The sequence below is a fragment of the Pseudochaenichthys georgianus genome, chromosome 13 (genome assembly GCF_902827115.2).
Source record: "Pseudochaenichthys georgianus chromosome 13, fPseGeo1.2, whole genome shotgun sequence".
Taxonomy (NCBI): domain Eukaryota; kingdom Metazoa; phylum Chordata; class Actinopteri; order Perciformes; family Channichthyidae; genus Pseudochaenichthys; species Pseudochaenichthys georgianus.
Window position 1 is genome coordinate 3,403,608 of NC_047515.1, and position 12,748 is coordinate 3,416,355.

The following is a 12,748-nucleotide window of genomic DNA, read 5'->3' on the forward strand; positions in this document are numbered from 1 at the left end:
GAACACAGAACACAGAACACACATGCAGAGGTGAACACAGAACACAGAACACACACGCAGAGGTGAACACAGAACACACACGCAGAGGTGAACAGAACACACATGCAGAGGTGAACACAAGACAACATTAGCATGACCAGTAACAAGCTGTCATCACTCCCCTCCTGACTGTTCTCCTCACTGTCTTCCTCTCTGTCAGACATGGTAGCTGATGATGAAGGCCTACTACTTTCACCTGCGCACCAGTTATGTGCAGCCCTGTATATATATATATATATATATATAGAATACTAAGCCATTCAAATGTCTAACATAATCCATCAAAAAGTAATAGTTTACTATCAATAAAAAAAACAAAGTAATAATAGGACAATAGAAATGACATTCAAAAGTAAAGCATGCAACAAGTTGTTATAAAAATGTCAAGAAATCTGTTTTGTTATAGTTTGCATTAATACATATAAAGCAATTGAAAAGTTATATTATAACATTAAATCAACTCAATAGAGTGAGCGGAATTCAAGAAGCCATAATAGATTTTATAATAAAGTATAGGCAATGGTAAGATATAACATTGAAAAATGAAAAATCTTATTTAAATATATATTTTAAAAAGTCAAGTATGGCTTCAAAAAGTCATAACAAGTGATAGTAGCCTAAAGCCAAAAATGTCAGCGTACTCTTTGGAAAAATACATACTGTACTGAGATCTAATTTGATTCATTATTTGAATACCTTTAAGACCCCGCAGACCCCCGGGAATAGATCATGGCTGCTAATGACCACACAGTCAAATAAACCATAAAGCACCATTTTAAAAAACACATTTTTATTGCATCAATGTTTAATCATTTGACCTTTGTACAGATCTCCATATTTACAATCACATAATTAATATGCCTCTAATAAATAGTACAACTGAAAGTATTTCTATAGTCTACATGTTTAAATACACATGCAAAGTATGTTTAGGGTGTGCTTGTCTAATACAAATGCTATGTTACTAGCTATGTACAAAGTCACATAACGATAACACCATGCTACTGAAGAGACACTGTGCGTTTCCCCTCCAAAATAAAATCCTTTACACACGCAACTGTCCTGCAGGGGCGAGGACAGTTCACAGTAACATGAGCTCAAATAAAACACAAACACAAATAAAATCTACATTACAATGCTTTTTTTCAAAGAAAAATGTATGTTTGTCCAGTTAACATGCTAGCAGTGACTAGCTGTGAATTTGGCGGGACATTTTCACCACTGCTGCAAAATGATTTAAAACATGATTTGAATCAGTGTTACCTGTTCATATACAAGAAAGGCCAACACCAGTGTGACCTACAGTGATATGTAGACTGTCTTTGCACAAAGTGCTCTTTACTCAGTCTTCAAATTGTAATATTAGTAATTTATTTGTGATTTTCCTTCCATAGGCAAGAATATATATATATTCTGTTTCAAATACAAGTAATGCTCTACCCACAGTGTTGATAGATCAAAGTCAACATTTACGTACATACATAAACATCCTCATATTATAACATTTAACATCAACAGTTGTCAGACATTGTGAATATAAAGCCTGGCTTTGCCAAAGTGCTTTCAGCTACACATCTCCCTTCCCCTCTAGATGGCAGTCTTTCCCCACCCTACAACCCTCTTCACCATGTCCCTGGAATGGACGACAGGTGCAAACACATTACAGGAGCAGACCAAATGTAACAGGACAGACATGTTTCAGGTTCATCTTGTGTTTCCACATTGGAACACGTTAAATAGTCTATATTGTGTCTGGGTCACCTCTGTGGAGTTCTATGGCTTTGGCAAGAGGGGGGGGGGGGGAGAGGGGGTCTTCACCTCCTGACCTGTTTGTAATGGGGCAGCCACCTCTCTCTCTGCTGGTCCCCCTCCCCCTCTGAACCCAAGAGAGCACCGACAGTCACACACACACACACACACACACACACACACACACACACACACACACACACACACACACACACACACACACACACACACACACACACACACACACACACACACACACACACACACACACACACACACACACACACACACACACACACACACACACACACACACACACACGCGCACACACACACACACACACACAGCAGAACCAGGTGTATTTACAAAAGACGCTTACTTGATCTCATGCACTTGATAACAGGTGTTTGTATACATGTGACGTGATGATGTCAGAGCAGGAATTCAGAGCACTCCTCAGTCAGAATCAACCTGTTAGGAAGACCCTTATTTTACATACATTGATGAGATTCACAGTTCTTTATCTGTGGTCTTCACACAATAGGGACATTAAAAAATGAGAACATGTTGAATGCTAAATAAATGTTTTTAGTTTAAATGATGGATTCAAATTCATAAAATGTGCAACAGTGATAGAACGGTCATAGATTGATCAATTATAATTCCTTTTCATTTTAACATAACATACTGTATAGATTTGTATAGAATAAATCCACCCTTACATGTGTATATATATATATACTGTACATCTATCTGTAGACCTTACAGCATTTACAAACTGCATGTTTTCACATTACCAAGTTTGAACCCAACTTCCATAATTCCAGCGTGTTACCCAGGAGAGACAAAAGGTCCACCCTGTCATATGAAAGGGTGGATCTTTTATTTGAACAGGACAAAGACAACTTTTCTTTGCACCTTAACAGTGTTCAACCAACAGTGAAGGAGGAGATCTAAAAACCACATTTCTGAGCCAGTGTGTTCTAAAATGAATATCACAGGGCCGACACACAGGCCAGGAGTTACCATTCGACATTCTGACTGCACGCTCGACTGCTTGGTGTGGGTGGATGATCTGATGCCAGCACTTTATACCAGCCAAAGGCCAAGGGGATGGAAATAGAAGGTTGGAGAGCTGGAGCACTGTGACGTACGGCTCTTTCTGCTTGAGTGACAGCCGGGTCTATCATTATACTTCCAGGAAGCATAAGAAAATAACTATTGTTCCCTTTCCGTGGTTCCATGTCAGTCCTGGTGGCTCATCAGACTCCTGCTGGGTGGCAGGTCTGCAGCTCTGAACTCCTGCACTCAAGCTTCTTTTTTTGTTACTTTTTTTTATTGCATCAAGGAAACATACACGACAGAGTATTATGTGTAATGTCAGCCCTTGAGTGTCCCTGTCAGAGTAAAGGGGGAGGAGCCTCCATGACTCCTCATGCTGGCTTCAGGTGGAGAGGTGCCACTTGTTCGGAAAAAAACGAAGAAAACATTAAAAAATGTATTTTCTCGATGATTCGTGTTCTTCCTTTAGTTATTTTCCTATCAGCAGGGATATGATCTCACCGCCTGGCATGCACATGCAGGCTGCTCCCTGCTCAGTGGGCGGAGCTACTCCATGCCGTTCCTCAGCATCTGGTTGGCTGCGATGAGCATCACGCTGATGATGAACGCCATGGCGAAGGCGCAGATCAGGCTCTTCCTCACGCATGTCTGACGGTTCTTCTTTGAAGGGTGGACTGAGAGAGACATGAGAAGGAGACACAGGAAAGTGACAGCTTAAAGACGGTTACACTTCTTTTTCTGACATGTTTGAATTTATCACCAGAGAAAGAAGATAATGAAGACAAACAGAGGGAGCACAAGAAAAGGTACACACAACTCTAAGTATCCTATTATATGTCATAAAAAAGCAATATACAAAAGAGTTGTTTATCATTAAAAATATCAAAATCATCAAATAATATGCAACAAAATGTAGAAATTAATATTATAGTTTTCAATAAATAATAACAAAAATGGGATACTATAGTAAGACATAACATTCTCACAATAAAGTCAGTACTATACTATGTCATCAAAATACTTAAAAAAGCATAGTATTTTATAAAAAATACCATACAAATATCCAGTTATAAAAAGTCATAGTGTAGTATGTCTTACAAATACCATACCAATCATTGTTTGTCATAGAAAATGACATAAAGCATCATGGTATATGCCACAAAATGTCATCATATAAAGTGGCAGTATACAGTAGTTTGTTAAAAAATAATGTACTACTATGGAATGTCCTAAAAAAGTGAAATGGTAACATATGTAACAGAAAGTCATTTTATAGTTAGCCACAAAAATCACGTAAGTATGTCAAAAAAAAGTTCTCGAAATGATATATACAATATAGTATAACATGACAACACGTCATAGTATAGTATGCAATAACAAATCATTATAAACACACTCAATGTGGTTTACAGTATAACAAGTTAACCAAAAGTCAGAAGGAAAGTGTTTACTTCTTTAGTCTGTGTCAAATGCTCTGCCCTAGGGGAGAATAATGCCATTCAAACTTAAATAAAACAGATGTCTTAAAAATCAAGTCTAGCTTCTGTCAAAATGATTTTTGGTTTGTTTGGAAAAGCAATGGAATATAGACCTAAGGCAGAATATGCCTCCAAAAACCAAAGGCTTGGGCTATAAGAGGTTGGACATTGACAGGTAATGCTCGGAAAGCCTAGCATAACAAAGTAACATGACGAGGCTCCAACAGGTCTGTACTGAAAACCTGTTTGCTAATAAAAGTGTCCCTAATATCAAACTGGGACGCTCCATCTACCCCTATTGCTTCATTCTGCATTAGGAAATGTTCTAGTGGTTGTAGTATTTATGATTGCAGTAAAGGATTAAAGGAAGACAAAGTCTGTGCATGGAGGACTCTGCAGTTGATGGGTGAATACAAACTGGAGACTGGGGTCTGTTACCTCTGTGAATCCAATGTGTCCAATGTTAATTCACGTCACATACTCAACTAACAGATTGAATTAACGTTTCTACAATCATACTTATTTTTTACCAGTATAAAGCTAACCAAGTAGTTTACTTTGAATTGATATCTTTATCTACATGTTGAAATCTCAAGGACTACCCAGGACAAAAGCGTTCCTTATTTAGTGAGTGTATACGGGTTGGGAGTGAGGGTGTGTTGGAGGATGTTGGGACTGCGTTCACACCTGCCTTGTATAGTCCTGTTGAATAGAACCCTGGTGTGTTTAGCCGCTTGGTGCGGTTCATTTGGGTCGGTGTGAACACAATCCGCGACCTCTGAAGTGAACTAAACAACCGGACTCTGGTCCGCTAAAATAGGTGGTCTCGGAGCGCTTGCTTGCGAACTCTGGAGCGGTTCATCGCTGGTGTGAACGCAGTCTGCACCAAAACATAGGAAGCGTAGTATTTACGTGTCACAAGAACGCGGATATCTTCAAAATCTTTACCGAAAGAGATTTTCAAGACATCCGCGGTTGTTTAGTTAAAGAGTGAAGCAGAATGAAGTGTTGAACAGTGTCGTGTAAAGTAAAAATTCTCCGTCAGCTACATAAAAGTAAGAACACCTGTCGTCGGTGAAACGCCCCTCCTGACTGCAGAGCGTCTCTCATTATATGTGTTATAATGTTTTTTAACGGACGTTGTCTGATTATATAATCATATGCGCGTGCCGCTAGTGTCTGTTGATCTCCAGATTAACAGCAGCATGAGAATAACCTGCCCAAAGTGCCGATGCTGCATGGCGGAGGCTCCGGTAGAAATTGCCGGGATTTGCGTGTTTACCCCCTTAATGTCTGACCAATGGTTGAACAGCATTTCCGAGCACATGACTTGTGTTTACAGTTTATAGTCCGTTTGAGTTTTTCCCTTGTGAACGCAATCCGAACCTTCTGAAAAATGAAACAATGTAACAAACTGTGGTCTGGTGCGCACCAGAGAGCGGACTATTAGGTGTGAATCAAGCCCCCAGGAAGTGCGCCGGACTCTGATGAGAAAATTCGTTGTGGCCAAACGGCGGTACTACACTTCCGTTAGGTTGCTGGGCCCGGAAACACTATTTACCATTGACTTACATGGGGAAAGAGTGGTCTGTAACCCGTTGGATAATTTTTTTGAAACTAAATAAACTACCCAGTATGAACACTTGTATAGCCCTTATTAAAAACATTCGGTCCTCAAGTTGTAAAAATGTGCTAATAACGTTATTCTGAGAGTTATTTCCCTCGGCATTATGAACGCGCATCTAACCCATGGGACCGCGCTGCCCGGCACGTTCATGTTACGTGTTCTGACTGTAACAGTTTGGAGGATTTAGCAGCCTGGTATATTACACAGTTTTAGCGGCATATATAAATATATAAATATATATATATATATATATACATATATACACATGGTTGGTATTTAACAAAAAGGGGTGTTATAGTCTGTGTTGTAGTGTGTGATATTGGTATTTATGGAAACATTTTACACCTTTCCTTCAAGTATTATACGTTTTTGTTACTTGTGGGGTACTGAACATGAATAGTCACAGTTACTATCCTTTTACTCCATCACATTTCAAAGAGAAATAGGCTATTGTTATTTTAACTCCACCACAGTAATCCATCATCAGCTTTACTTTTTAGATAAAGATTTAAATCACAATTGATCATAACAGGCTTCAAAATACATACATTTTTATATATTACCAAGTGGTTTCATGTACAACCCACACAAGTATCATGCTAAATGAAGCTCTGTTGCTTGGATATCACTAGATCCTGTTATCAGCGTAATATAAAAGTACATAACGATTGATGTGTAATTTAGCATAATTACTAGCTAGCCGCTAGCTGCTAACTGCCGCGGCCGCCTCGTTAATATCAAATCCATCATAACAAATCCAGTACCATGTTGTCATGAACACGCGGTGCTGTTACGTGTTCAAATTGACGTGCTTGATGTGAACGAGCCTTTTGGGCGGCGTGGTTAAAGTTGCGCATGCTCTATAAGCGCACATACGGGTACTTCTCAGGCATGCCGGGTAATCTGTGACGTTTCGCTCTCTCAAAAGTTGGCCCATTTTATCATCATGCGCCAATGAGCAGCTCTCATAGGAATGAATGAGGCCCCGCCTCCCACGCTGTATCCAGTTCTTATTATACATCCATGGAGTGAATGCACACTTAGACCCCGTTTACACGAGGAAGAAACGGGTTATATCCGCATAGTTTCCGCATAGTTTCTCTCGCGTATAGCCCTTTGGTTTACACGAGGCCGGAACGGAACGGCGGAAACGATAACGGGTCCCAAGGTCAGGTGGATAGATCAGCAAACGGAACGCTCTTGGGGGGCAAACGGCTCCATGTGTACGCCCTATACCAGCGTTTCTCAAAGTGTGGGGCGCGCCCCACTGGTGGGGCGCAGAGATGTGATAGGTGGGTCACGAAATACAAAATAAAAAAATGTTAAAAAATAAAAAAATTATTATTTTCCTTTTTTTTTCCACACTGGTGGAATATCAAAACAACAGCCCGGGGTGCAAAACGCATCAATGAAAGCGACCCTCTACCACACAAAACAACACCTGTAAATAACCCAATTTGTGTTCTTTGAAATTGAAAAGGATATTGCATTGTGTTTGTTACTTTCATTGCAGTTGTATGTCTTAAGTGTAATTTGGCATGCTTTTATTTTGAAGGCGAGTTTACGCTGTTGATAGTTGTTGTTGCTATGGAAACAAGAAACGTTTCACAGCGGGTGGAACTTGTCATAAAGTCTGCGATAATAAAGCCCACCCATTTAGAGGGATGATATGATTGGTCAATTGTACTGTCATTTGACATTACTCTCTCATTCAGTTACTATAGCTGGCCCTCTGTGAATTCATAGCTGGACGTCCAATCAGCTCCTGTCTTCACAGACTCGCAGAGAGGAGCTTCTTTCATTTAACCCTTCACATTCAAACAGAAACTGAATAGGCAGATTCAAAGGATTTATTTCTTTGGATATGTTATTATAAATACAATTTAATCAAGTTATTTTTGGTAAAACTAATGACAAATATTACTAAAAACATATTTAAAAAATATATATAAAGACAAATATAATTTGTTTTAATGTTTTTAAATATTATTTTGTAGAATATCTTAGGCCCTCAGAGACAGGCTCGCCACTGGTAAAAATCTCTCATACACACACGCGAAACGCTCTCACAGACACACACAACAGCGTTGCAGTCGGGAATAAAAGCAATGTAGAGCGAGAGAGAGAGAGAGAGAGCGAGAGAGCAAGAGAGAGAGCACACCTTTATCTATTTAATAAAGTTGTAAAAAATCAAGTAAGAAATCATTCCAATGTGTACTATAGGACAGTAAAAAGTTTAAAAGGGGAGGGATTAGTCAAATATGCATAAATAAAAAGAAAGAATGCTAACTAGGTAACATAAGATAAGAATAAACAAGTTTAAATGATTGTTGTGATCATATTCTAAAGATGTTTGGATTATTGAAAAGTATACAGCTCCCTTTCATCTGAGTGTTGAGAGCTGTTTCCATAAATTCATGTTGGGCTCAAAGTAGGGCTGCTCGATTAAAAAAATCATAATCTCGATTATTTGGGTCAATAATTGATATCACGATTATTAAAAACGATTAACCATTTACTTTGAAAACATCAATTTATTGAAGAAAATAATTTGAAAAGTATGTTTTTAACAGTTGATTACCCTGAACTTTAAGTATAATTCAACTAAAACCTATTTAAAAAAAAAAAAAAAATTGTTTTATTTCGATTATGTTGTTTTCATAATCGTTGCAAGCCAAAATCGTAATTGCGATTAAAATACGATGAATCGAGCAGCCCTAGCTCAAAGTGCACCAGATTGATGCATTTAACTTCAACATTTAAAAAAAATCTTCCTGGGGGTGCATGCCCCCGGACCCAGAGGATGTGACGTCCACCACCAAATAAAGCAGGTTAAAATAATTAAATTGCTACATTTAATTTTAGTAAACACTGCAAACGGGTCCCACAGACCCAAACAGCACACAAAGGTTAAAGGTAGCATATAATAATGTTAAAATGTGCTAAATATATACACTGCAAAAAAACAAAAAAGAGGAGTAAAAGTAGCTCACGACTTGTTTTATTTTTTGAAAGTAGCTCTCATCCTAAAAAAGGTTGGAGACCCCTGTTATAGAACGATACATTTGACCATTTTAAGCTTGACCTACCATTTTATTGGAGCGATGAGATTCCCCAAAGTGGGGAATGACAGAAAAAGTTTGAGAAACACTGCCCTATACGATCATTTCCCGATAGATGAAGCCATAGCCCCGCCTCTCCCCACCTCTGCTGCTCACTGCTGTAGCATGGTCAGTAGCTACTGTCAGTAGCTACTGCTAGTGCTACTGCTACTGACCATGCTGTTAGTATCTACAGCTCGACCATGCTACAGATGTTAGTGCAAAATCTACAGCTCCTCTACCACAACCATCAGCAACAAGTGGACATAGAGAATTACATGAACTACATGATGCTAAATCCACCGCAGGGCATAAACAGAAGGGCAACCATGCTCTGGGATCTTCTTCGCTGCTTTTGGTGTATTTTGTGGCGGCAGCAGCGCCAGTTACAGGCCCAGCGGGTCGAGAGGTCTCGTGTGAACGGACATGTTAAATGAATCGAATGCGTGTGAACAGAAGACTTTTTTGAAAACGCATATGGTGCGTAAACACAAACGTTCCCATGTAAATGGGGTCTCATTTTAATTTGTATCTTTATATATGTATAACTGGCAGAGAAAGTAGGCTATAATCAAGCAATGACTGAATATACTGTTGAGCCATTCAACACAAATATGTACTGCATATACTGTCATTCTCCACTGTGGCTTGGACCACAGGAAATACACTAGAGGTGTGATGTCACATCAGTGTTGCCGGGCGACACTGACAGCTCTGCTCTGGATACCATCTGAATGAGCAGCGGGAAACTGTGCAGTGATCAGAGAGGGACACTGAGCGTCACAGCTCTCAGGAGAGGACTGAGTGTACCATACACATCAGACAGGAAGACCAAGGCATCTGAAAGATTTACCATACACCGCGTCATTGGCCTGTTTGAACTATGGAGTAGTAAATGAACTAAATGTAGATACTGTTACTTCCTTATTTGAAATCACACGTAACGTAACATAACGTTTATTTACTTGTTAAGATGTGTCCTATCCAGTAAAACATTTATTTTGTGTGAATCTCTAGAACATGCTTTCAATTGTCTGAAAAATGCAACTGAATATGTCATATCTGCTTAACACACTGAAGGTGTGAGGATTGAAGAAATGGGGAGTTAAGGTACATGCAGTTTAGACTAAATTCTTCATGAAGGCTTTAATGAGCAGTCTTTGTTTAGTGCTGATTCACTGTTGTGGTTCAGGTTCAGGTTCAGGTTCAGGTTATTTATTTGTACCCGTAGGTAGATTCTGTTTGCAGAGAAAAATACAAGGGTTCCATCCTGACACTGAAAACAAACACAAACAACAGACACATCTCTAATAAAGGACTAGTAAAAGTACAAGTATACCCTGCTCAACCAAATCTCAAAAATATTTAAAAAACATTTTAAGAAGGAAAACACTAGTACAAACATGGACATTCAATATTCACAATTCAAAATTAAATAAATAAATAAAAATAGGCATCAGTGTGACGCTCCTATGATGTGTTAATGTGTGCAACAGCTGCTGGGATAAAACTGTTTTTATACCGCTTCGTTCTACTCCTTGGGACGAGTAACCTCCGGCCCGAAGGAAGAAGCTTAAATTCTGAGTGCAGAGGGTGGGAGTCATCGTCTAATATGGAGCTGGATAACCGCTGTCACTGCCTAAGGTACAGCGTCTCCAGGTTTAGCTGTGGCTCACCAATCAGCCTGCTGGATCACTTTATGATCTGACTCAGAGAGTTTCTGCTCTTCAAAGTCAGGTTACCAAACCATGACATGAGTGAAAAAGACAGAATTGACTTGATAAAAGCACGATAAAACATTATCATCATGGTTTTGTCAATGTTAAAATAGAACAGTTTCCTAAGACAATAAAAACGCTGGTGCCCCCTTCTGCACACAGCTTCACAGTTTGGATCAGAGCTCAATTTTGAGTCAATAATTGTCCCGAGATATTTGTATGATTGCACAAATTCTACATTCTGATTCTGGATTGTTAGGACTTCATGTATGTGGGGATGTCTTCTAAAATCAATGATCATGTCCTTTGTTTGGCTTATGTTCAGTTGCAGATAGGACTCCTCACACCACCTGACAAAGTCGTCAACGACAGGGCCGTGGCTCGTCTCATTGTCCTGGAGCCTACTAACAATTACAGAGTCATCTGCATACTTTAAAATAGTCCTATTTTCCCACCTACTTTGACACATATTAGTGAAAAGTATAAATAATAGTGGTGAAAGGACACATCCTTGTGGGGAGCCAGTGGAGGAGCTGACTTGATCAGATAAGGTCCCATTCACCCTCACTCTTTGTGTCCTATTGGTTAAAAAAATCAAGAATCCAGCCCATAAGATTATTGCTTATTTCAAATTGTTCTAAAAGTCTGCCAATTAGAATATGAGGTTGAATTGTGTTAAAAGCAGATGAAAAATCTGGTGGTCCATTTGAATGTGTTGTTTGGTGCTATCGAATTACAATCAGTTTTATTTAGAGGTGTTTTTAACGTTTCCACAATACATTTAAGTATTAAGAGTTGAGACTAAATATCAGTAATTGTGGGGAAAAGGGGGGGGGGAAGCAGTATCATCTTAATGCTAAAACCTTTAAAGACAAAATAACTTGAGTGCAATTAAATGAAATAGATTTTCAAGTAGAGACAAAGATTCACACGCCGGTACCTCCCCTCTCCTCCCCCCTGCAGCGGGTTGTCGGACTGTCAGCGGCTGAAATGATTTTACCGGGTCGAGGTAATTGGAGACGCTGGGCCAATGATCCTTAGCTACATGGCTCACACTCTCACACACTCTATTTTTAACTCTCAAGAAGCACTAAAGTAAGTAAAAATGTCTCTTGACTGCGAAACTGAGAAAGTGCACTGTGGAAAGTGAGACGGCTACATTTTACTTGGCCAAGGCATCAAGGCAGTGTCATAAACTGGCAAACTCTCAGTGACAAATAGGCTACTATTCAGACTCTCACACCATGTAAAACGTGAACGTGAGGACTGGATAAGGATTTTGAGCCAAATTGATTATCTGAGAGTGAGCCTTTAGCCAATGGGAAGGTTACGTAACTACAGTAAACAGTTGAGGAAGCATCTTGGCTATAGTGTTTGTACACAAGCCATTATGGAAATATGTTCTTACCCACACCTTGTTGTGTATTACAAACGCAAGTTTAAATCTGTTTCTACACGGACCACTATTGCGGTAAGCATGTTGTAACTTCCAGTTGTTGTTGTTGTCATCTCCGGGTATACCGTTTGCCTGTTCTGTTGCTGATAGCTTATTATCTTAACTTAATCGATCATTTTAAAACTCTTGATCACGGCAACTGCCTGACGTTGTAATCACACGTTACTACTGCTTAAGCACTCACAACTCTCCTTCTCTTAGCGACTGTAACTCCACAGTTGCCTACACTCTTTTCGGGTTTGCTAACGGTAACTACTTTAGCTTGATAGCTAGCCATGGCTCTTTCCCCACCCTCGGATGCTATTTCCTGCTCTAACTGTCTCATGTTTGGTTACTTCCCTACCTCCTTTACTGGTACCGATACATGTGTTAAATGTAGTATAGTTGTTAGGTTGGAGGCGGGAATCATAGCCATAGAAGCCCGGCTCCGCATCTTAGAAAGTAACTCAGCTACAGTAAAGCCCATATTAGCCGGTGCGGACCGGCAAAAGGTAGCTCCTCTTAGCCGCCCCCTGGCA

General features: G+C 39.6%; 1 protein-coding gene across 1 annotated transcript in view; it reads right to left on the bottom strand.

Annotated features, from left to right (window-relative positions):
• Positions 1 to 863: 863 nt before the first annotated feature.
• Positions 864 to 12,748, bottom strand: part of LOC117456877 (calcium-binding protein 8-like) — a 201,904-nt gene continuing 190,019 nt past the window's right edge. Inside the window, exon 6 of the mRNA XM_034096726.2 lies at positions 864 to 3,524. Coding sequence (XP_033952617.1) covers positions 3,397 to 3,524 — 128 coding nt within the window. The 3' untranslated portion in view covers positions 864 to 3,396. The remainder of the gene's footprint in view (positions 3,525 to 12,748) is intronic.